General features: G+C 39.2%; 3 protein-coding genes across 3 annotated transcripts; 1 reads left to right on the top strand and 2 right to left on the bottom strand.

The window, feature by feature from the left end:
• Positions 1-1,820: 1,820 nt before the first annotated feature.
• Positions 1,821-11,196, bottom strand: snrnp40 (small nuclear ribonucleoprotein 40 (U5)). Its single transcript, XM_074613804.1, has 10 exons — positions 10,949-11,196; positions 9,398-9,527; positions 9,190-9,283; positions 7,782-7,947; positions 7,403-7,525; positions 4,863-4,983; positions 4,680-4,762; positions 4,172-4,233; positions 2,366-2,469; positions 1,821-2,115 (listed from the first exon to the last, which is right to left on the bottom strand). Exons 1-10 carry the CDS (start codon positions 11,057-11,059, stop codon positions 2,066-2,068), a joined length of 1,044 nt encoding a protein of 347 aa, XP_074469905.1. The 5' UTR covers positions 11,060-11,196; the 3' UTR covers positions 1,821-2,065.
• A 32-nt stretch (positions 11,197-11,228) lies between these two features.
• Positions 11,229-16,663, top strand: zcchc17 (zinc finger, CCHC domain containing 17). The gene is made up of 7 exons (XM_074613805.1): positions 11,229-11,332; positions 12,943-13,121; positions 15,170-15,270; positions 15,355-15,446; positions 15,558-15,658; positions 15,808-15,956; positions 16,292-16,663. Exons 2-7 carry the CDS (start codon positions 12,983-12,985, stop codon positions 16,463-16,465), a joined length of 756 nt encoding a protein of 251 aa, XP_074469906.1. The 5' UTR covers positions 11,229-11,332; positions 12,943-12,982; the 3' UTR covers positions 16,466-16,663.
• Positions 16,664-19,251: 2,588 nt separating this feature from the next.
• Positions 19,252-25,103, bottom strand: fabp3 (fatty acid binding protein 3, muscle and heart). Its single transcript, XM_074613806.1, has 4 exons — positions 24,903-25,103; positions 22,043-22,215; positions 19,748-19,849; positions 19,252-19,665 (listed from the first exon to the last, which is right to left on the bottom strand). The coding sequence occupies exons 1-4, from the start codon at positions 24,973-24,975 to the stop codon at positions 19,609-19,611; spliced, it is 405 nt and encodes a 134-aa protein (XP_074469907.1). The 5' UTR covers positions 24,976-25,103; the 3' UTR covers positions 19,252-19,608.
• Positions 25,104-25,417: the final 314 nt, after the last annotated feature.

Below are 25,417 nucleotides of genomic sequence, written 5' to 3' on the forward strand. Positions count from 1 at the left end.
CATAAAATAGTCAATAAGTACATAATTTAAAAATACGTTAATTAATTCATAAATAAATAATGAAATTTAAAATTCTATTTTAATTAATTTTAGATAAATGCAGTTTAAAAGGAGAAATAAATGATTGTATTCACAAATTGAATTAAGAATACAGGTTTTAATCATAACAATGGAAAAAAACATTACGTTATATATAGTTTACTATAGTCAATCTTACATTCACCTTACACACAGGCCTATATTTCTCTAATAAAGTTCTTAAGCCTTACTCGGCACCTGCACTATAACATTATTTCTAGTCTATTATGTTTTTTTCAATTATAACTGATCTTTTTTTTTAAATGTTGTATAATTTTCCACCTTTGTTTGTGTTTGAAAGGTGCTAAACAATCTTGGTTGCCGCACAGAGAAAAGCGCAATAATATTTCATTGTAATAGATGAAGTGACCCGTAATCAAAGCCCTACTTAGCCAAGTAAACACATGTTCATTGAGCAATTAGACTGGAGAGAGAAAAAAACATGAATAGCTGCAGTCACATGCCAGTAACTCTATATAGTGCTAATTAAACTGACCTAATTAATTATTACTAGATAGACTAATCCACAGCTTGAAAAAAGATCAACTCCTGCACTAAAAGACGCAAGATGGAGAAAAAAGACACACCAATGAAACCCCTTTATTATTTTGTTAAAGAAAGAAATATGTAGAGGTACTTTCAGTAAAATGAAATAGTAATAAAAGTAATAGTGCTCATTCTTAACAATGGCCTCATCCCTTTCAATTAAATAATTATTTTTGGCACAAGGCAGATAAAAACAACGAAAACATAACTGAATAATAAGACAATATAAGATATTAAAAGTATGTAAATTTCACTCTATATTGAAAATTGTAAAAAGTTGATTAAAAAAACGGTAACTAATAAGAATAAGATGAGATAAAGTGCACAATAGCATAAAGGGCTAGGAACTGAGACAGTTTATGGTACATTTGAGTCATTGCACATAGAATAAATGTGAACTTTTGTCACCTAGTTTTCCTTCAGGACCCTGTATCTCCAACCAGAGAGGATGGTCCAGATTAGCAAGGAGTTTTGCTTTCCTTGTGATTTGTTGTCTAAAATGTTAAAAGGGAAGGCTGCTGCTGCTGCTGCTCACCAGTCATTTTACTGCCCATCACTACAATTTGGCTCAATTAACTCCTGTTTGGCACATTTAAACTCCCATAACTGAGAGGGTCAGGACAGAATAAGACAGATCTGTAAAATAACACCATTAAAGGACCAATATGTTTACTATAATAAATCATAAAATGACCATGATATGTCATCAGATTAAGGAAACATGCCAAGTTGAAATACAGGCTTCTCCGACATTAAATGCGTTTTTAGCGCAACCGAAAAGTGACACCGAGGGCTCATTAATTACGTTTTACTGCGACCGAAAGACCAACGCCAAGGGGTATGACAAAGCGTCAGTATATGACGAGGTGGGATGAGAACACGATGATCAGTCCTCGGTTTCAATGTTTTGAATTTGGACGGCTGTTACCCATTTTAAACGCAACCTGTCAGTCCTACATACTGTATTGCTCTTTTAACTTACTGTCCACATTAAAATAGTTAACTTACACATATACAGTCTATTGTCTTTTCTTACATACTGCCTCAGTGTTCACTTCTGTATTGATCTCAGCATTAATGTGTTAACCTGTAAGAAGTGTTTACTCGTTTTGTTGGACAAAACCAGCAGCAGGTTGCATGTAAAAGTACTATAAACACAGTAAAGAGTCATGATGACAAACGAATCTCACAAACTCTTTTTTACAGAAAACTCAAATTTATTAAAAAGAAACAAATCAGAATAAAAAAACAAGTCCTTGTGGAGTTTGTTGTGACTGATAATAAACTTCAAACACACGTCCTGAGGTTGTTCAGTGACAAGCTGAAGCACATGAAATTACAGAGACTCCTAACCCACTGTCGAACACCACCCATCCACTTCTAAAAGGCAGGACACTCACTCACACACTCATCCAAGTTAACACACATGCTCACACACACCCTACTGGATCTCTCCCATGTAGAGCCTTTTATCACTGGAGCCAGACAGCACTGTGTAGAGGGACAAAGAGATTACTGTTAGTCATATTTTTAACTCAGATGAACTAACCAGTCAACTGAACACATCAATAAGTGTTTGGTTGACGACCACATTCTGGCAAAACCACATGAACATTAAAACAATCTTCCCTCCAGATCCCTTGGCTCTTTGCTCAAGATAACTGCGTCAAGACTTCAAATATCACTATTCCCTTCTTCTAACGTGTATTACAGCGAGCACACCCCGAGCAGTTTGACTCACCTATAGGCTCCTCTGGGTGAAAGGCCACTTCGTTGACGGAGCCGGCGTGGCCCGGCAGCTTGTACAGGATTCTACGGGATGTGGTGTCCCAGATATACACAAATCTATAAACACAGACAAGTAAACAGATAGAATGACTCCTGATGTGAGACAGCAAAAAGCTGAGACATACGAGACTGAAGGATTATCGTATTTTTGTTACAATACATTTTGTGCTGTGTATTTATATCAAGTTATGCTGCTGTTGGTGGATTAAGAGAAGTTTAAAGAGGTAAATTGCATAGAGAACACTTATGGACCTCTGTTATAATGCGCTATGGCTGGACCCGAATATTCTACTATTCAGATATTCATTCCTTGGGTCGGTATTCGGTTTTCAATTTTGGTATTTGGATCTTAATTTTTCTTTTATTTATTATTATTTTTTTAACCCCTCTGGATTAAAAACATGATAAAACACACCAAACCTTTTGGAAAATTGAGGTACTGAGGTAGGCAGATATAAAGGTAGTCCTGAAGAGCAGCGTTTGTGTCTTTGTGATCTTGGGTGTTGTTGAGGATGAAATTCAACCGAGGAACCCGGATCTGTTTTGACTGTCTGGAGGTTATATATTGAGTTGGCTCTTTAATGAGGAGATTTTTGCCTCAGCAAGATTTATAGATAATGCATGGAAACTAGGACAAAGGACCCTCATAAGAAGTCCTTTTTGTTTAGGAAATTGAATGTTCTGACATTTTCTCCTTTTCTTTCCATCTTTGAATTTGAGGAACAATATGTTATGACTGGTCATGTGGCCATCTTGGTTGTTGTTGTTGTTCAGAGTCTTGTAAGTCCATAAGGGCTGGGTACCAAATGGTGCAGAACACTCAAACAAATCAATTCAATCAATTAAAATGCACACACAGAGGGATGATGAGAGGAGACGTCTGAGCATGTGTGCACCGTCCAGCCCCCGGCTGCATGCTTATATCTAATCTTTAAGTAAATTCTATAGAAGCACAACCTCTCAGAGCGTTTTCACAAGCCGTAGTCCGTTTGTCTAGTCCGAATGAGAGTGAAATACTGATTATACTGATACTTTTGGTTTATTTTCTATTTAGTCTGGTTCGGTTTTACAGTGCACAAATTAAAACAGACCAAATAAAAAAAAACATTTGCAGAGGGGCATTTACGAAGGAGCCAATTTATGTTTTTCGTCTCGAGAGCTGCCACTTCTATGCAGGGAATAACAGACTTTGATATAATGCTGTTTTTTTCACTTTGACTCTGCATTGATCTGTTGTGCGCACAAATCCCTTCTCCTCCAGTTTATCTCAAACGACTTTATAAACATCACTTTTTTGTGGACTTTATTTAGCATACTCTGTGTGTTCTCTTGCGCCAGATGTAAAGCAAACATCGACTTCTGCAGAAGTCCAGGTCAGTCCTCTCTCACTCATGTTAACCTGTCGTTTACCTGTGCCCATCTCAACAAATGCCTGCACAGGCAGCCTGCAGTTTTTTAAAAATTAAATTAAATTAAAAAAATGTTGGGCTCCCTCGACTTCTAAAGCCAAAAAGGCACAACAAGACCACACTGTCAACCATTATACCAAATTTGAAGTTCCTAAGGTAAATAGTTTTCGAGTTCTGCTCCGGAAACGAAAGTCTGACACGCGAACGGACGGAAGGACGAACGGAAGGACACGCAGAGCGGTATATACCCCAGACTACGTTGTCGCAGGGTTATAATAAACCTTAAGCTCATGTGTGTGTGCAAGAGTGTGTAACTGAGGTGTGTGTGTGTGTGTTTGGTTGCCTCTCACCTGTCAGCTGAGCCGGCAGCGATCTTACTGCCGTCAGTAGACCAGGAGCACCTCAGCAAATTCTGAAAGACAGGATCAGATGTTAGAAACTGCATTAGCAACATCACACAACCATCCTTCATGTGAGCTGCTGTTAACAAGTAACAAGATGATTTTTTTCTTTATTGGGAAGGAGGAGAGTGATGGGAGAGGCAGGAGAGGATGAAAGGAGACGTCATGCAACCGTGGTCGACAGCTGGTGTAAACACCGCCAGCAGGGCTGCAGCGGTTAGTCACTTCAGCTCAAAGTTATAGACTGTATCAGTTCACAGGATGAAAGTACCAAGCGCTGTTTTTTTTACGAGTCAGAAAGTGACATGTTTTTATGCCTTTTTAGGAAAAGGAGATCCTTGAAAATGATAGTGGCAAACTCTGCTAGGTGGTAAAATTGATTTGTTCCTTCTGGTATTTTCCCAAATATATACAATCCCTCCCCCTGGATGGTGGGTCAGAGAGTTATTTATGATACCTTCTCAAAGTTGTGAACGTTGCCCTGGAAAATCTTCACGCATCTCTCCTTGGGAGCGAATGGGCGGACATCCCAAATACGCACTACACAGAGACAAATAGAGGATTCAGCCATATAAACTTCAATGTTGTGAGCTGAGAAAAGGCATTTCTTATACTGTAAATATACACACAAACATCCTACCGGTGTTGTCCATGGAGTTTGAGAGAAGGTACGATCCCTCTGAGCTCAGGCTGAGTCCAGTTACTGAGTCCCCATGGCCGTGCATATTGTAGATCAGCTTGTTCTGCCTCAGGTCCCACACCTGCACAACACAACAAACAGCTGTTGACAGGGTTTATACACCAGGACATACTGTGTATACAGTAGGCCTATATGTGAAGAGCAAAGAGAACCAGTTGTCATGATTGCAGTTGGAGAGGAAAAAATAAAAAGCAGATTGAGACAGAAAAACAAATGTAATTGTTGAACAGCATTATAAATGATGTAGCAGTGAAATGACCTTTTTTATAATTTTTTGGGGCATTTTTTGCCTTTATGGGACAGATGAAGAGTGTAGTGGCAGGAAACGAGAGGGGTATGACATGCAACAACGGTCCCACGGTTGGATTTGAACCGGGGCCTTTGCGGTTAAGTGGCATGCTCAGCAACCATTCGGCTACCAAGGCACTCCACGGATTGACCATTTTATGGGATTAGCGGCACCTCAGGGAGGCAGTTTCACAGCACACTGACAACGAGCTAAATACTGTATTTAAGCACCTTATTTTGTCGTGCAATTTGTTTTCACCAACTAAAGATATGAGTCTGTGGCTTTGTGATTTTAAATGTGATACACTGCATCCTAAATAACTGAACTCATCGCCCTCAACAGAAGTGTGACCACTGAGCCACCCTTTGTTCCTGCCACTATCACACAAGCCCCCAGGAAGAGCTCCGCGCTTTGAAACAAATTTTCATAGTGGCCAAACGGTGGTACACTATCCCGGGAATCCCCCCCCCCTTCAACTACAGTCAGAACACACTGGGCATATTTCAAGAAACACTAAATCCAACAAGGAGAAATAAGCATAAACCAATGGGTTCCAAACCTGACTGCTTTAGTGTAATATTTGGTAGTATTAATGACTATTAAGGCAAACGAACGGCATTTATGTTCATCGACATTAGAATGAGCTGTAGTATCCTATGTTTCGCCGAAACTTGGCTGTATCCGGGATTGACGGTGGACAGCGGCGCTCAACCAGGTGAGTCTTTTTGTGTGTGCCGATCTGGCGGGGCAGTGGGAAAGAGGAAGGGAAGGAGGCGGCGCGTGCTTATGATGAATAATGCACAAGTTGAAGGAGCTGACGGGATTGCATTTCACTGGAATTGTTTCTTGTACGATTTCATGTGACAAATAAATTGATTGATTAATTGATAACAAATTTGCATGCAGATTGAAATTCGCTATAACTGCGAGGAATATGAAATTGCCTGCGATCTGTCTGCTGAGAAAAATCTCATGGAAGTGATATTGGACACATTTTAATTGTATAAACAAACGGAATTGGTTAAATCAGGTAATATGGCGCTTTCAAGGTCTTTTTATTAAGCTGAGACAGATTCTGCTCAGAGGATGCTGGTGCCAACCTGCATTCCACCGGGCGCAGCAACTTCTAAAGGATTTCTGTAGCGAACCTATATTTTTTATGTATCAGCCTTTTTGGTAGGGCTGCGCACAATTAAATGAACATGATCGACTATGATATTAACGTTTAAAATGCGTTCTGCACTCAGAGAGAACTCTGCATATCAAAGCAAGTGCTTTCCAAACTAACAGCCACCAGGGGGCGATCCAGATGTTTTGGCTTCACTGTTGGAGCTGTCATGTGAAAAACTTTCCTGAATGTTGCGGCTGCAGTCCAGAGTAGAAGAGTAATATACCGTATATTTGATTTGATTTTAAATGCACTGATTCCAGGTGAAGAAGAACTATATTTTAAGTCTTATTTTGACACAAAGATTTGTTAAATAGCAGGAATGTAGCGCAACATGGAAGTATAAGCAGTGCTCTGTTTATTTAAATGTGTTAATTTTGGCCATACTTTTAGTATTTACTTTTGTAGTAACTTACTTCTGTAGTACTTATAGTCCTACTTTTTGGTTTATGCCTAGGACCTAACTAGTTTTTCCCATTTTCCCGTTATTTTATTTCTCTGGAAACAGGAAATAGATGGAATGTGTGTGAATTCCTGGGAATTAAACCCTCCGCTTGATATATTCCAATCTAAACCACAGATATTTCATGCTATCTTGGACATCTGTGAATGTGTCTTCTACCAAATGAATTTCCATGACTTCTTCACAGTTGGTAAAAGGCTTTACATGAACACTATTGGCCAGGAGAACTGGACGATAAAATGAACATTTTGAGATACCAGCAATAGCAGTCACTGAATGACCCAATTTTGCCACGCTGATATGTTCTGTAAAAGATTCCCCCAGGCACTTTAAAAAAATGTTGCAAATAAATTACTATTGTCATGGTGTTGTTAGAGATAACCATACAAAATTAGCGTGATATTGATTTTGGGTTCCTAACATCAACAGTACGTAAATGTCTTAACAGCAAATTTGAATCTCTCAATTCTGGTCATATGTTCTAAATCATTTTGAGTGAAATCAGTGTTATCATTTTCAGTGTAAGTCCCAGGTTTTGTGTGTATGCTGGAGCTCAGTACCTTGATGTCATTGTCGATGCCTCCTGACAGGATCTGATCACTGGTGTCATTGAACGTCGCAGCTAGCACCTGGTAGGTGTTCTGGAAAGTATGGATCGCCCCTTTCTTACGAATGTCCCACAGCTACAGCAGTGACAAACACATGTAGAAAGATAAACAGGAGCCTGATCAGACCAACAACTGAACTGGAGTATTTCAGATAAATTTGTGTCAATAACTTTCCAAAACATAGTCAATTATTGAGACGAGTGAGTGAGTTAGGGTTAAATCTCCCAAAAATGTAACCCAATGATCTAAGATTAAAAAAATTCTAATTACATATCATCCAATATCTACACAGTCCAATATATTTACACTAATTAGCAGCTGGAAATCTCACCTTGACTGTCCCGTCATCGCTGCCGGTGCAGACGAGCTGTGGTCCTCGGCGGGCCGGGTAGCAGGTGTTAACGAAGGAGGTGTGGCCTTTCAGACGCTTGATCCTCTCGCCTGTTTCACTGTCCCACACACCTACAGTCTTGTCTGTGCTCGCCGAAAACAGCATGCTGAAATACACAGCAAGAAAACACAGTCGGTCAACCTTTTCTAAACACATTTATCAGCCTGCTGGATTAACCCATGAATTAAGAAGCATGAGTTAGACACGTCTCCTGCCAATAATCTCAGCCAGCTAGTAAACTTTGCCAACTGGGAAATGTGTGTTGCCCTACATCGATAATAGAAACTAGATTAAACATTCACTTTTGCTTGGTAGCTTGTAGGGATGCACAATGATTATCGGCACGTCATGGGCAGATAAAAGCTTTTAAATTAAACATCGGCCGGAAATAATCCTCCGATATGATAGGGTGATATGTTGCATACACATAAATATGGCATGTTTTACAGGACTCCAGAGATGCGACCAAAATCTGTCAAGTATGACTAAACATTTTCATTGCTACACTACAGGAGAGACCTGATGTTCTCTGCAATTAAATGGAAAAAAAATATGTGCGTATATCCGTACTGGCCAAAATGAGTTGTGAAATGTCGGCATATCAGATATTTGCAAATATCAGATATCGTGCATCCCCAGTAGCTTGGTTTGGACCAATATGAGCGGATAATGTTACGGACTTTTATTAAATTAAAGCTGCAAAAAGCCAATATTTGCAGCTACTGTAACCATTTTTGTCATTCAAAAAGTTCCAAGGATTGTGTGTTACAAGTAATTGTTGCATGCATATTAAACAATGATTACATCATAATATCAAATGAATATAATTTAACGCAAAAAGTATACAGATTAACACTTCTGTACATTATGTTCTCTCTGATTCCTGTGGTGCCCGCTCCTAAATACAATCTGGTACTATTGTAATGCAAGCTAACACAATGAAATTATTATTACTATTTTTGTATACTTTCATATCTTATATATAAAAACAACCAGCAGGAGATGGGGTGGGGAGGGTGGATTGTTATGTAGTGTATTTTGAAATTGAAAATCTTTGGAAAGAAAAAGTTGACTCATACTGGTACTGGATCAGAGATAGATGCATAAATTGTGATTAATGAGAGAATCGAGAAGAAACCACGACCATATTGTAAGTGTTCAAGGTGTTTATCAAAAATGTTTTAACCATTACCACACCTACTAACTGTCCATTATGCCTTCTATTTATTCACCCGCAATTGTCAAATATAGGCTATTAATTTAGCTAACAAAGCTTATTATTTTTTAACAAAGCTTTGTACATCAGAGTAAACCTTTGACATTTTACTTCACCGTGGATCGTTCATACCTGCCATCTGTGTTGTAGTGCAGCTCCATCACTGCTCCACTGTGGCCCTTCAGTGTGGCAAAATTGTCACAATCTCCGTACACGTTCCACATCACTGCAGCAAAGAAACACGATGTACACGTTATCCACAGTAACTGCTGGGAGTATGAATGCGATTTACCAAGGATGTGTGAACTGCAGGATTGTCTTTCATTTTTTAATATCTTACATATGAGCCTGTCAAATCCTGAGGAGGCCAGCGTGGCTCCGTTGGGATGAAACTTGCAGCAGTAGACCTCGCCCTCGTGGCCACACATCAGCATAATGGGAGCCTGCAGGCTGGAGCTCCGTGGGGGACCCTATGGGAGACACATTAAAGGTCAAATATAGTGGCTGACTGACTCTGAAGTTAGGGCTGGGTGAATTGTTGTATAGATATATGCTGTAAAACCACAACAAAAAGTCCTTCTTTCAGACCAACAATAGTTTACCTATGGTGTATGAGTATCAGCACGTATCAGCAAGTTTATTCAGAAACAGAGACGTCTTTAGACACGTCTGCCAAGTTATATTACAAAACAAATATCCGCTATTCGTCATTGGAATTTTTAGCTCTTAATTATCAATATCAGCCACAAAAATACAGAATCGGCTGGGCTATGTTGAGTATCAATAGTCATTCATAATATCTAATTAGGCAAGTTGTCCAATTGATGTTTATTACAGTGGACTGCATGATAACAAGAGGTCAATCAGGGTAAGCTGGCATTTACAAGAATTGCAGAAATTTGACATGGAGTTTAATGTGAAGTGTCATGTAAAAGCTGAAACCACAGACTGAAAAACTTAATAAAAAAACCTTTAAAACAGTTTCAACAAAAATTAACATCAACCTTCACGAATGTAGGACTTATTAAAAGAGTATTGTATTAGTCTGCATTAGTTTTATTTAGGTCTAACTGAGAGTACATTACAATAACAAGAAGACTTTCTTTCAACATCATTAGTGTGTCAGATCCAGTTGATGTTCATCACAGTGGACTGCAAACTGCATTTTAGAGTTTAATGTGTGTCACCTACAAAACTCCCACCAGATAATTACCATGATAGACATTGAATTCTACATAAACTGGGGGAAAAAAGATCAGAAACTTGTGTTTGGTGGATTATTTCTCTCTTGTTACAATGCTAATGGTCATTGTATTTTACATGGTTGGAAAGCCTGTTTATTTACCTTCACAATGATGTCCAACTTGTAAGGATCATGCATTTGTGGGATGAGCAGCACAGCTGATTATGTGGGTAAAGCCCAAGAAAAATTTGCCAAAATGCTCTGCCAATGGTAAACAGTGTATTCTCCTGTTGGTGTTGACTCTTGTTGTGAGTTGTTTGCACAAATGCATGATCCTTACAAGTTGGACATCATTGTGAAGGTAAATAAACAGGCTTTCCAGCCATGTAAAATACAATGCCAATCAGCATTGTAACAACAGAGAAATAACCCACCAAACACAAGTTTCCAAACTTCTTTTCTGAGTTTATTGAACCATTTCCTAGATGAACATGTTGTTTACTCTTCCTGCTCATCAGTTTATGCTAGCATCATAGCCCCATTTATGCACCTAAAAGACCATTTCTAGTTAATTTAGTGCCCTTAAGAAGATGTGTAAATGTGTAGGTAGTAGTTCTCTGATGGTCTATATGTGTTAATGTTCTTTAACACGTTGCTATGGGTACTTTTCTCTAGTCACCAGGGTTACAGTAACCGTTCTCTACTCACCATGGCCACGAGTTGCTGTGACTGCGCCGCCGCCACCAGCTCCGTCCGGGCTCGCTTCACGGCGGTAGGAACCACCGCCATGTCCGCTGCTCTCTTCTTAGGTTCAATCATGACGAGTTAGTCGAGAAGAAACAGCAAAAAGTGTTGAATCTAACGCTGTAATTTATAAAAATGAATGGACGTCGATCATTGAGGGGGCAACGGAACACCAACGGAAGGAACAGAGAAGTACTTCCGGTTGCTATGAGGCGTATGATTGGTCGAAGCCTGCACCGACTGCTCTGATTGGTCGAGGCCTGAGCCGACTGCTCTGATTGGTCCATCAGGCTTGTTGTTAAACAGATGTGCCCCGGATGTAGATCTGAACCAGCTCTGCTACGAGAGGTAACACTGTTTTATTTCTTTATTTTCTCCTAAATTCGCGCTACATTGTGCACTTTATACTTTCAGATTATGATTCATACTTCACGTACGGATTAATTATGATGTTTATGTTTGTCGGATTAACCAGGTTAGTTAGCTATAAAACAATGCTTCATTAGCTAGCTATTGTTAGCCTCAATGCTGCTATTCAAACTAAGCTGCTCTGTTGCAGGAGGAGGAAAGTTAAGAGAAGATAAGATAAGATGTTCCTTTATTAGTCCCGCAGTGGGGACATTTGCAGTGTACAGCAGCAAAGGGGATAGTGCAAAAAAAGCAGATGATGCATCAGCTAACACAGTAAAAAAAAAAAGCTAAACAAAGTGTAACAAAATATGAACCATTTAAATAAGAGGAAGTATAAAAATAGGAGCAGTATATACGGTATTGACAATAAACAGACTATTAACAAAATTGCACAAGTGGAAAGTTATATTGCACAGTGAGAATGAAATGAATTAATGAAATTCCACCTGAAAAAAATCAGGTTATTGTCAGTTTTGTGCTCTACTAACTTAACCTACTGCAGCTTTTATCATAACCAAGTTCCTCTGTGCACATTTTTTACTCTCTGAATCTCATACTGTACTACTCAGCTATATTATATCCCTATGTGGGAGAACTGAGCAGCATCTAAACAAGGAAAATACTGTGGACGAGAGAAGATGTTAAATGTTTCTAATGTTACATTTCAAAGAGGAATTTAATTGTGTTAATCACAGAAAATTAAATATTTTTTTAAAAGTAACATAAACTATTATTCTGTTTCTATATCCACAATTCTTCATCTTTATTTAAACAAATGCACATACATACATGTTAGACAAAGAAAATTAATAGTCAAAATTATTAAAAAAAATCAGCATATCATGTTTAAGATTTTTCTCTATATAACCCTCAAACCATTTTGAACCATGTAATATTACGCAATGTGTATTTTTTTTATAACAATTTATAAATATTACGGTTTATAAAGTTGTGAAGACTTTATAACTAAGTACAGTGTTTATATTACACTGCTTGCATTTCAAACCATATTTAATGCCATTCCTCCTTTTATAACCTCTTAGAAGCTGATTCTTCTTCTAAGAGGTTATACCACAGGTTTATTAGTTCAGTTAAATTGGAAGGAATGGACTAGTTGGACAGATGCACTGGAATAGAGTATTTACTATATCAAATCAATATTGTAATATAATATATATACATTTGCATAAAGCAAGCATATTTGCCCACTCCCATGTTGATAAGAGTATTAAATACTTGACAAATCTCCCTTTAAGGTACATTTTGAACAGATAAAAAACGATTAAATATTTTAATTGATTGACAGCCCTACTAACAATGTTGAAGGCCTCTTGTATGAACCTTCTTGATTAGTTTTTTTCCTTAAAGAAGACACTAGTGTGTGTTTTCTGTAGCTTTTGCACCCAAACACTTGATTTCTTGATTAATCTACAGGATTACATATAGGGACAAAAACAACCTTAGATGTCAATCTTGAAAAAAAGAGCATTCTCTTCTGTTTTATGATACTACAAATGATGAAATATGTTTCATTATCAATCTTCTAGATCCACTTATTGATACCTGCGGTCCACTTCGGCTGAGACGATGTCTGACAGTGATGGCCCGGCACATGAGCCTGCTGGACTGGAAGGTCTGCCTCCAATACACAGCATTTCCAAGGGAGAGGTGGTCTCTGTGCAGACCTACGGAGCCTTTGTCAGACTGCCAGGATACAAGAAGGAAGGTTGGCAAAAAGTTCATTTATCTCCTATAGACTTTTATTATAAACATTTACAAAGATCAGAGGGCAAAAAGTCACAATTAATCACAATACCATGAAGAAATAGAGCTGTAAAAGTGCAGAAGAGTAAGTAGCAGAGCTACAACACAATAACAAATAGAAAACCTAATTAGGGAAATATTGTAGAGCTTGCAAAGGGTGAAAACAGTTAAGTCTACAGTAACAAGGACAATTATAAGAAATCATAAAGCAGAGAAACATGCAGTGGCAGAAAGATGCAAAGTCAACAGCTGCATCCACTGCCAGGTAAAACCACTGCATCAGAGATGGGACTTTGCCAAAAATAATGCAGAGTGAGTGCAGATAATGCAGGAACCAAGAGGCAGCCCTCTTTCCCAAAGTATAGTGCATAGTGTCTGTTTCAGTGTATGACAGTGCTGTTTCAGTGACAGTTTGGAGAAGAGATCGCAGGGCACCGATGCAACATGATGCTACCGGAGTTGGATTTCAACATTTCCACAGAATTCCTTCTCTGATTGCAAGAAGCGGTTGGATGATTATTAGTTCTGTAAGATAGCCAGCATCCTGAAATCTATGGGCATGACACAGCATATAACATATACACAGTGCAAGCCCATGTTTTAATATGTTTACTTACTTTTTATATGTTAGCACAGTCACCCAGTTTGAGTTCTATGACTTCCTAGTAAAAGTTGTGCGGGAGGAGTTTGTGCTAGGCCAGGGTTTTTAAGAAGTGGAACAGATTGATGAAGTGGGATGTAATCTGTCGTGGCTTACTTCTACTTGCTTTCTAAAAGCCACTCAAAACTAGGGCTGCAATTTATGATTATTTTCATTGTTGATTAATCTGTTGATTATTTACTTGATTAATCGATTGGTTGTTTTGTCTATTAAAAGGCCAGAAAATGGTGAACAATGTCGATCAGTGTTTCCCAAAGTCCAAGATGACGTCCTCAAATGTTTTGTTTTGTCCATAACTCAAAGATATTCAGTTTACTGTCATGGAGGAGTAAAGAAACCAGAAAATATTCACATTTAAGAAGCTGGAATCAGAGAATTTAGACCTTTTTTTTCTTAAAAAATGACTCAAACCTATTAATCAATTATCAAAATAGTTTGCGATTAATTTAATAGTTGACAACTAATTGATTAATCGTTGCAGCTCTACTTTAGACGCCTTGTAGATATAGACATTTCCAATTCCAACACGTTATTTGGCTTGCTTTACTTACGGTGGTGACCTGCTTGGCTCGTCAGGCTGGCTTGATGTTGCATGGCTTGTGCGGTTAATAATAAAAAAAAAAATCAGGGTTGTTCCAACACCCATTACATCAATCAAAACCAAATAAAATAAAATGATAAGCAAACTTAAATAGTTTTTATGTTAAACGGTAAACAGCTGAGAACTGTCTCTGTCGGCTTCTTCAGCCTCAAATTGCCCATACCTGACTCCATTAATTGGCTGGAGCCCTGTGGGAATTGTAGTCCTATAATGGTCTATGGCCTACAGAGGTCACCATTAGGTGCCAATATTATTTGACTAAAACAAAAAACAAAACTGTCTATAACATCATCTATATGATCTATATTTACTCATGGGTTTCTTTTTTGATTATGATTTGTTGTGGCACAGTTGTCCTGCATGTCAAACTGAATATCTGCTGCTCATTTTCACCACTGGAGGGCGATATGAGCAAAGTTTACTGGGTTGAATTTTGCATTGAACCATGGTGTTCAAATCCTGACAAAATGATTTATCTTTTTTTAAATGCAACAAAGAAGACCTGGTTTAAATTGTAAGTCAGTGAAGGGAGTTCAGAATGGACGCAATGGGTTGTTTGTCTTAAAGATTTCCAATGGCCAGAAAATACAATGTTTGAATCTTTGAGTCTTGATGAAATGAAGGCATGTATTTCATCATCAGCAAAACAAAGTCATTCTTGCGTGTTTAAATCCTTTGAAAGCAATATCTGTTCAGCGTTTCATTTGTTTTTTAGATTGATATCTACATTTTTCACTTGCACATACAGGCCTGGTGCATGTGAGTGAAATGTCAGCCTCGCGGGTTGAGAATGCCTCAGAGATTGTCGATATGGGGGAAAAGGTGTGGATTAAAGTCATTGGGAGAGAGGTAACCACACACACACACACACACACACCATATTGTGTCAGTGAAGTGAGCAAGATGACTGCAGCTCTGTCCCCCGTCTCTCAGATTCAGGGTGACAAGGTGAAGTTGTCCTTCTCAATGAAAGCCGTCAATCAGGGAACGGGGCAGGACTTGGACCCAAACAATGTTAATGCAGAGTGAGTGCTTACGGTTTTATTTTGTTATTTATATATATATATATATATATACATGTGTGTTTGTCTCCACATGGACAAGTGTGTGTTATTATCATCTGTGTGTGATTGCAGGCAGGATGCGAGGCGACGTAAGCAGTTTAGAGATCACACAGGAAACAGGATCACACTGGAGGCTGTACTCAACACAACATGCTCAAAGTGCGGCTGCAAGGGTACGGCGGTGTGAACGAAACAACAATCATATTTTAAAAGAACAAAACACAGAGATTTTATTTGTTCCCTACAACTTTCTACTGGGAAATTTGCTTGGAAATTACTTTAAATTTGTGGTGCATTTTTAATGAATCCTTACTCTTTTCAGGTCACTTCACAAAGGACTGTTTCTCTGCTCCGGGCTTGCAGTACGCTCTGTTGCCTGATGAGGACGTTGCAGAGCCACGGCAGCAACAGCAGCAGACCCCCGCGGTTGCACCACAGCAAGACTCAGACAAAAAGAAGAAGAAAAAGAAGGTCAATATGATGCAGTTAATGTCCTATTACTGGCATAGCTATCACTTACTTTTTTTTTTTTTTAGCTCTCCTCCACATTTCCCTTTTGTCTCTCAGCTGTGAGTCATCTGATGCAACAACCCACACGTCTCTGTGTGTTCAGCTGCTCACACTGAGAGATACAAGGCAGCTTCATGAGAACTGTCCAAAAGTGTATTGACTAATTGTTTAGCGGTTGGGTTTTGAGGTATTGAAACTGGTGTCTCTGCTTGCTACGTATTTCTGCATTGTCGTTGCTCAAGTTCCTTTTCTTGGCACATAACACAAAATGTTCCTCTTGTATGTTCATCCTCCAGGAGAAGAAAATGAAGAAGAAGAGGAAGAGGGAGAGGAAGGAGTCGGAGAGCGACAGCAGCAGCAGCAGCAGTGGCGAGTGCAAATCCAAGAGGAGGCGCCACGAGCACACTCACGACAAAGAGGACAAAAAGAAGAAGAAGCACAAGAAACACAGATCACACAAACACAGCTGAGACAGCTCTAGACACTCACACTGCAGCTATCAGACAGACGCGAAAGGGGAAGTGGGTAGCGGATGGAGTGACAGACAATAATCTTGCCACTGAAAGCTCATTATAGAAACCTTCATCCATTTAAGTTAAGTTTTCCTTATTGTCTCTCCATGCTATTGGAAGCACATTCAGACTTCCTGTCAAGTTTAATTAATCACAGTAGAGAGAAAGTGCTGCAAACACAAAAATCAGGTGACATAGCCCACTTGTCCTTAAGTAACCTCAGGCTCCCCCCTCAGAGGGAGGTGTTTACACATCATACTGTATGTAACCAGATAGGTGTAACCAATAAGTCAGTGAATGGATATCCCTCTTGGAATCAAGATATTGTTTTACAGCTATCCGGTTCCATTAAGCCGACAAGGAGACGGTAAAGCTGAATCATGGGGGGGTCTAACATGAAAACCCTTCAAATAATTCACACACACACACACAGACAGGAAGTAGTAAAGACAAACAGGATGTGTAATGCAGCACAAGTGAGCATGAAAGGAACTTGAAGCTGTTATGATATCCTGAGGTTGTCTGCCGCTTATTGTCCGTTTGTGTACATGTATTTTGGGACTGCTTGCAGTACACACAACCCCTCCTTCCTGCATGTCAGCTGTTAACTCCATTAAAGGTGTTTTTATTTGTGAAGATAAAAAAAAAAGTCTCGATGTCTTTGTTCTTGGACCTTGAACTCCTAATGTTGCTGTTAAAGTGAGTCAATGAGGGACCAAAACACACACAACAGAAACTCTCAGGTTGGGTCAGGTCCACCCTGGGGTTATTTTGTCTCAGGGGAGGACTGAGCTGAGGTATTTACACAACAGGTCATGTCCCAATAGGTGAAAGTTGCAAAAAGTTGACAGAGTTGCTTTTGTAAGATAACCCCCTGACAATGTAAGACAAGATAAGGCGGTGTTAAGGAATCAGCGTCTTGTTTCTTTTGTGCTGTTTTGACCTTGTCTCAAACCTCCCACTTGATTGTGGAGTGATCGTTTCCAGCTGCAGTGATTTGACACAACTCCAGTTCAGTCGGTCTCAAGACTCCTCTCTGTTTTCTTACGTTCTCCTTTCTCTTATTTGCACCAGACAGATGTTGAAGATGAACTTTATTGGGCTAGTTAAATGATCTCGAGCTTGCACAACAAAGAGTTGTGAGCTTGTTGTGTGTTTTTGCATATCATTTGAATGCAACAATGAGTCAACATAAAAAGTTAAAAAGTAAACTCTACTCTACATATTTGCTCAACTTGTTTTACAATGTTTGATTTGACCTTGGGAGATATCTGGAGGGGTTTTTCCCACCGTAAAGGACATCATTGAAACGTGTAACATTTCTGCTACCATTAGAGAATAACCCATTTATCTAGTTAATGTTTGCAGTGTTGGAAAGAGCAATTGTATTGCAATAGTTTAAATCAAATTTTAGGATAGCTGTCATAGTATAAAGAACACACCAGAAATACACCATTTTATAATAGCCAATATAACACATTTGTACTGCATGCAAAAAAAATGCATGTTTTTTTCCCCCCAAACTGCATGTGATTATCATAAAGTGGGCATGTCTGTAAAGGGGAGACTCGTGGGTACCTATTTTCATTCATATATCTTGAGGTCAGAGGTCAAGGGACCCCTTTGAAAATGGCCGTGGTAATTTTTCATCGCTAAAATGTAGCGTAACTTTTATTTTGCCTCCTTGGCGACATGCAAGAATGACATGGCTGGTTGATTTTCCTCCTCCTTAGGTTTTCTAGTTTCATATGATGCCAATAACTTCATTCTAGCTTTAATACTGATCCGGGCCGTCGGATTTTTATAAGGTTCATTAAAAAAACGATAGTGTTTATGAGAATTAAGACAGTATCAAAACACATAATATTGTGATATTCATGTGAATCGATATTTTCTTACACCCCTAGTAATCCTGGCATTAACAATATTCAGGTTTGGTCTTCCATACGAGTGTCAGAAACTGGATTACTTTTAGCTATTTATATGTTCTGCTCGCATGCTTTCTGTGTATTTTTCTTTTTAAACAGAAATATGTGGATATTGTTACAGTATATGCTGTATATGATACAAGAACGCTATACTCATAATCTTTATTTAATGCATTGTGTATGGCTTCTTGTGGCCTCTAGGTAACTTGGAGGCAGAAGGAGTTCGTCTGAGCCCTTTCACCCCTTCACCCTGCCTCTAGTTGGCAGCCTGTCGCCAACACATGATGACATCAATCTATTATAGAAGGGAATGATCTGAATTTAGAAAGCACACACGCACACCTAATGTATAAATACTGAACATAAAAGTACCCATACACCTACAAGCCTTAACAAAACTTTCCTCTCACCTAGCCAGGGCAAGAACACGATACACACTTCTATGTACACACACAGGAGCTGGAGCTGTTGAGGGAGCTATTCTTAACTGAGTCCCTGAGTAAAACCAGCTGTGATGGAAACTCTGGTCACATTATTCATACTTGTACAACTGCGTTGCCCTACTGAACTCTTTAGCTCTGCTGTTTTCTTTGAGACACAGCGAACCATGGCTCAGACTGATCGCAGCTGCCCAGACATTAATTTACATGACACTTTATAACTAATATTCTACAATAAATGAAAATAATGGGAAATTTCCCTCAAGAATATTTGCTCATTTCATTCCCAGTTGAGTAAACTTCCTGTACCTGGACCTACCAACTGCCATATACGAACATTAAACATCTCAAGAAAAAAAAAAAACAGCCCGGAGCATTTTCATTGTTTGTGTAGATGCTTTATTTATTTTTTCAGGTCTCAATATAGAAACTTTCAAATTCAAACACTTTTCCAGGTTTATCATAGGCACAGTGCATAACACGTTTTTTTTAAAAAAAGAAAAGAAATTATGCAGAACTGGATTTTTAGAGAAAAAAAAACAACAACAAATCATTGGAATTTATTCAGTGTTTCTTACAGTAGGAGGAACAACAGTATAAAGAAAAGAACAGGGAGGTCACAGTCAGCAGTAACGTTAATACTGAGCGTACAGTATGAAGGGACATTGAGGGGTGTTGAGGAGTTTGGGGGTGCAGGGCTTTAGCTGACGCAAGTAGATGCTGAAGGGAGGTTTCAGGCGTCTGCCTTCACGTAGTTACGTGTGCAAACAACTTCATCCATTGTAAGTGTCTGTGATGGAGAGAGAAAGACGGTTAAATTACAACGAACGCACACGTATTGTTGAATGTACGAATTTTGTGTGAGCACTGACCAGCGTGAGGGCGTTGCCGTCGACGGCCCTGACAAGACTGGTCTCCAAGCCGTTCCACTTCTGTACGTGCACCAACTTCCCATCAGCTATTGTTACAATGGACTGCAGCAAGCAGAGAGACAAACACAGGGAGTTTATTACACCCAACCGTACAAGATCATATTAATCATGAATGAATGTTTCGGTCAATTGAATGTAACTAAGTACATGTATTTATGTAGCTACAATTTTGAGGTACTTGCTTCGAGTGTTTCTATTTTATGTTACTTTATACTTCTACTTCACTGCTTTTCAGAGGCAAATGCTGTATTTTTACATTTAATTGACGGATATAGCTAGCCTAACTTGTAGATTAAGTTTTCACATGTAAAACATATGATGGTCTTGTAAAATATTGTGCATAGTTACAAATTAATCTACCAAACAATAGGTCTATAAAGTAGTTAAAATTACCTCTGCCTAGACCAGCTACAACAGAAATATGCAACTTATTTAGCGAATGAATGTAAATTTAGCTGAACAGCGACCTCTGTGGTCACAAGTAACAATTACAAGATGATGGTTAATGCTAAAACGCTAGAAATAGAATAGGAGTAGCACGGACATTGAACTGTTTTCCGTGGTCATTTAGTACAGGGCTGTCCTCGACTAAAGAAATTCTTAGTCGACTAACACTCGTATGATTTTGTCAACTAATCGATTAGTTGATTTGAAACTGAGTTTCTCCTCAAAGAATCACACAAAAGTACCACTTTAAAATCTGGTGTTTACCAGAGTCATGAGTTTCTTAGAAATAAGTCATTCAGCATGAAAAACGACTAATTGACTAATTGACCGATTGGTCGTCCAATCGACTAAGAGGGGGCAGCCCTAGACTAGTATAAAAGTAAATGGCGATTGTTGTTAGTTGTTATGGTGACAACCGAACACATCAGCGGGGCTGCAAAGTGTGGTCGCAGTTCACCGGTAGATTTTCTTTCTCCGGAGCGGTGGGGACCATTAGACACAGCAGCCCAATGTTTGGCTCTTTTTCTGTAACAGCGTAGCATTAAATGGTGAAATTAGCAAGCTAGCTAACTAGCCAGCTGTACACTAGTTAGCCAACTTGCTAATTCCACCATTTAATGCTACGCTGTTACAGAGAATGAGCCGAACAAAGTTATCACTCATCTGGCGATAGCAATGCGCTTCCCTACGCTGTGACAAGAGTGTGTGGATGAAGCATTATGTCGTTAAATTTTACTCATTTACTCTGGCTCTCTGTGCTTAGTTACTACTCCATTGCTTGTTTCAGTGAGTACGCGACTTTCCGTAAGTCGGTTCAGTTTATACGAAAATTTATACGCAATGGCAAGGGTACACATAAAAATGGCCGCTGCTCTGACCATCCTGCTACGTTGATTTGAATGGGAATGTCTGTTCTACTCCTATTCCATTTCTATGGATAAAAACGTAATGTAACTTTAGCATAAATAGAGAAGAGTCGTGACTCAAAGTCAGTAATGTCAGTTATAGCCCACAGCAACATCTAAAGTTTGCAAACGTTAGCTTGACATTAGCCACCTTAAGCTCCTGGTCATACCGGACCGTAGTTCCAGACGGTGCGTTTTATCGCTTGTAAATTTAGATTTTTGTTTGTAAAAGGAAGAAGGTGTTATTTCTTCTCTCAAAATATACAGTGTCACTTTAAAACATCAGTAATAATAAGCCAATAATATACGTGACAATCAAACATGCTGCTTGTACTTTTGATAGGCTACTTTAATACAAGCAAAAAAAAAATTATTTTTGCAGTTTTTTTGCCCATTTTGTGTCTTAGAGTTTTGAATCACACTGAGAAAAGATTTCACTCCCAATGAGCCACAAATAAGGATGTTTCCCGTCTGTGGCTTCATCTGCTCATTTCTTTTCTTCTCCGTAGTTCCAATATGACCACTTTAAACCCTACTGTACCCTTAAACCACAGGTAATTCCCCCCTACCCTCTATATTAGAATAAGGCAAGGTTGCTGTGTATTAGGTCTCAAATTATGACCAATCCATCTTCTCTGACCCTCACCTCTCACCCCTGACCTCTCTGACCCATCTCCTCCTGTTCACATCCAAAACAAGAATGACTAGCAGTCAATCATCCTCATGACTGGAATTATCTATAATTATATATTTATGGATACTTCAGCATTTTTAGGTGTATAGTGGGTTTCACAGAGAGCCACTTAAAGACTCTTTATCAATAATCACTTTGTTAAAGTATGGTTTTGCCCTTGAGTGAGCAACCTGACCTTTGACCTCTCACCTTAACTTTCCTGTCATCGGCGGTGGTCTCGTCAAACTCCTCATCCAGCTTGAAGGAGAGCTCTGTGTTCTTAAGGGTGCTATGGGTCTTCACCGTCACCTTGTCGCCTTCCACTGAGATGATGGTGGTGGGCTTGGTCAGACATCCCACCTGACGTGTAGCAAAGCTCACACCTGTAGAAAACACATGGGATATGTTACTGTTCTGGGGTCGGATATAGTATAATATAGAGTATATAGGGTGTTCAAAGTGTGAGGCGGGCCTTTCAGGGGAGGCTCAGTGAATGAAAGAGAAAAAATATTACATTAGTTATCAAAAGAAGATCACATAGACTAGCCTGTGTGATTTGGTTAAAGAGGTAGTTCAGAGATGCAGCACTTTTGGGGAATTTGACTGTTTTTCCAACGTTTCCAGAGTCAGACATTAATAAATGCCTTAGGATAGACCTCTTTTTGCATATTTGCTGAAGGCCGAAGTTATGCCAAACAGCAATATTAACCCATTTGTGCCCACAACTGAATTCTTTAATTTCCTTTAGTGGAAGTGTTCTCTGGGCTTGCTTTAGTACAAATGTGAAGACATTTTTAAAATGGGTCAAACCGTTTGGCAGAAAAGTGAGTTTTTCTTATCATACTATATCTAGTATTTGGGCACATGATGGGACTACTGTTTTTGCAATAATCTATTATATTTTAGGAAAAAACAGTCGTTCCATGTGCCCAAAGACTAGATATAGTATGATAGGAAAATGGCTGTATATCAGAAACTACAAGGAGCACAATCAAATTATTTATTTTTATTCATAAATTTGAAGAAAAAAAAAATTATACTTTTTATTTTATAATTTGTATTTATTTAAATATTTTTGTATTATTATTGTTTTATATTATTATCATTATTATTTTCTTATTATTATTATTACCTTTTTTTCTCCCCTTTGTTTTTGAATAGTTTGTTTCTCAATTTACAGTTACTATCTGTAATATGCACATGTTATTTTATATGTTGAGGTTTAGGTTGTTGTGGTCTTTTTTCTTAAGGATATGCAGTGTAAAGAAAATATTTTATGAGGGAAAACACAATCATTGTGTTTTCCCTCATTTTTCAAAAATCCTGACTTTGACTTTTAATAAAAGTGATTTTTCATGTGATCTAAAAATTGTAATGTTGCACTGTTAGATACTTGTCCAAAGTATGTCTGTACCAAATTTCAAGACTTTTGACCAATCAGAACAAATGTTGTGTCATTTTTCCTTATCATACTAAATATAGTCTTTTGGGCACAAATGGGTTAAGCTATCTTGGCTCAGTTGTTGAGTCTCTATGGGATCAAATAATATCATCATGATCTCTCAGAGGCATCCAGGATTTGAGCGAAAGCTTTGTCTGAACGGAGGCCCACAGTCTCAGACTTTGAAAAGCCCTGAGGATATTGTTGCCTTGATGCATACAATGAAATAATAAACAAGACTAAGAGCCTCCAGCCACGCTATAGCAGCTCTGTGAGGCTGTAAAGCTCAACAAATGAGATCAAACAAACTGATAATGATTTGACCTGCTGGTGGCGCTAGATGTGTGCACCTATTTTCATGGCAATCCATCTAATAAGTGGTGAAACTATTAAATTAAGAATATTAAGTGCAATATTTAAAAAAAGTTCAAAGCAGTAGCCGGGCACTTGTCCTTTGGGTCTCCTTGAGCCAACACACTCTCTTATCTCTATTTGTAGGCTGTCCAAACTTGCAGTTTGTTCTTCAAATACTGCAGGGTCCTGACCTGACTGCCATGTCTGGACATGTATGTGTGCAAATGATTAATCGCTTTCCATTTAGGGTGTGTGTGTGTGTGTGTGTGCGTGTGTGTGTGTGTGTGTGTGTGTGTGTGTGTGTGTGTGTGTGTGTGTGTGTGTGTGTGTGTGTGTGGGATCAAGAGAGTTTATTTCATTGGGTAATAGTGACTCACGCCCTTTTCTACCAAATGATCTGTTCTTTTCCAGGCTGACGATCCAGTTCATCGCCAAGAGCTAAAACAGCTCCTTTCTCACAAATCAATACAACAAAAAGTCACTTTGTGTGTGTGTGTAGGGGGGGGGTAGACGCCTCATTGATTATTGGGGTTAGAGGTTGAAGGGTCTCTTGTTTCTATGGTGACCAGAGCAAGCAGGTTGATGTGGCTCTGAGATCAGTAGGCATGATTCTCTCTCACACTCACAAGTGGCCTCATTCTTCATGGTTGTAAATGTCCGAGCACCTGCCCCCATCACACACACACACCGAACTGTGTGTGAGATATTTTGAAGCCCACTGTACATTCTCGTCCCATTAGCTCCTCGGTGTTGGGACCATCTTAATATTCAACCCCTCCCATGGCCTCTAACAATGAGCAGCTTTCAGCGAAGGTCACCCACATTATGCTCAAGTGTGTGAATGCCAGTTTGTTGCCATTCAGAGTTTCTCACAGTGGGGGGGTTGGGGGGTTCTCCACTAAAAGAGAGCCCCTCCCTCATTTCCAGCACTAAGGCCATGCGGTCAACCACTCTTCCTCTTTTTTCCTCCCCCTCTGGTTCCCATCCTCCCCCATTTTCTCTCTTTCTCGCATCTCTTTCCTCCCATGTTTCTCTTTTCTTCCATTCTCCATCTTGGTTCCTCCCTTATTTACCCCTTCATTGTCTCCTTTAATCATATTTACCTTTCCCACAGCTGTTTAAACAGGTTAAACCCAAACACACCCTTAAAAACATTCATCTTTCCTTTGCCCCATTTTCACATGTGCTCACATGCAACACTGCATCCTCTCCTGTTAACCCACGCATGCGTACACACACTCACATGCATACATATGTGTACACACACACACTTACCCAGCTTCTTCATGTATTCATCAAATTTCACGCTCTCCTTGAGGTTCCATGTGCCAACGAAAGCGTTTGCCATTTCTGCAGCGGTGTGGAGGCCTGAGGGTGTGAGAGGCTGTGAGAGAGAGGGTGTGTGTGTGTTTGAGGCGGTAAAGCAAGGCAGAATGAGAGAAGAGGTAGAGAGTGTAGTCAGCACCACAAGCTGTGCTGCAATCCTACTGGCTGGATTTATACCGGCTGTTCATGATGTCATCAGGCTGTGCAGAGAGCGCAGGGGAGGAGGGATGGTGGGAGGAGGGGGATGGAGACAAAGAGACAAGCAGAGTGTGTGATATACTGTTATTTTTGCAAAAATGTCTACCTTGCAAATTAAGTATATTTGAATGTGAATTATGTAGTACTGCCCTTGGCCACACTGTACTCATTTATAGAAAAATGTACATTTTTTAGAGTACGAGAGGGAGGATCATTGAGTGCCACAGGGCCACCGTAAAGACACCGAAGCTTAAGAGAATAAAAGG

This window comes from Sebastes fasciatus, chromosome 17 (assembly GCF_043250625.1).
Source record: "Sebastes fasciatus isolate fSebFas1 chromosome 17, fSebFas1.pri, whole genome shotgun sequence".
Classification (NCBI taxonomy): Eukaryota; Metazoa; Chordata; class Actinopteri; order Perciformes; family Sebastidae; genus Sebastes; species Sebastes fasciatus.

Coding starts and splice junctions, on each gene's coding strand:
- fabp3 (XM_074613806.1), bottom strand. CDS start 24,975: ATGGCAAACGCTTTCGTTGGCACATGGAACCTCAAGGAGAGCGTGAAA. Junction 22,216..24,902: donor TGAATACATGAAGAAGCTGG/GTAAGTGTGTGT, acceptor TGTTTTCTACAG/GTGTGAGCTTTGCTACACGT. Junction 19,666..19,747: donor ACGGCAACGCCCTCACGCTG/GTCAGTGCTCAC, acceptor TCTCCATCACAG/ACACTTACAATGGATGAAGT.
- snrnp40 (XM_074613804.1), bottom strand. CDS start 11,059: ATGATTGAACCTAAGAAGAGAGCAGCGGACATGGCGGTGGTTCCTACC. Junction 9,284..9,397: donor AGGATTTGACAGGCTCATAT/GTAAGATATTAA, acceptor TCTTTGCTGCAG/TGATGTGGAACGTGTACGGA. Junction 2,470..4,171: donor GCTGCCGGCTCAGCTGACAG/GTGAGAGGCAAC, acceptor CTGTGTTTATAG/ATTTGTGTATATCTGGGACA.
- zcchc17 (XM_074613805.1), top strand. CDS start 12,983: ATGTCTGACAGTGATGGCCCGGCACATGAGCCTGCTGGACTGGAAGGT. Junction 13,122..15,169: donor GCCAGGATACAAGAAGGAAG/GTTGGCAAAAAG, acceptor TTGCACATACAG/GCCTGGTGCATGTGAGTGAA. Junction 15,271..15,354: donor TTAAAGTCATTGGGAGAGAG/GTAACCACACAC, acceptor CCCGTCTCTCAG/ATTCAGGGTGACAAGGTGAA.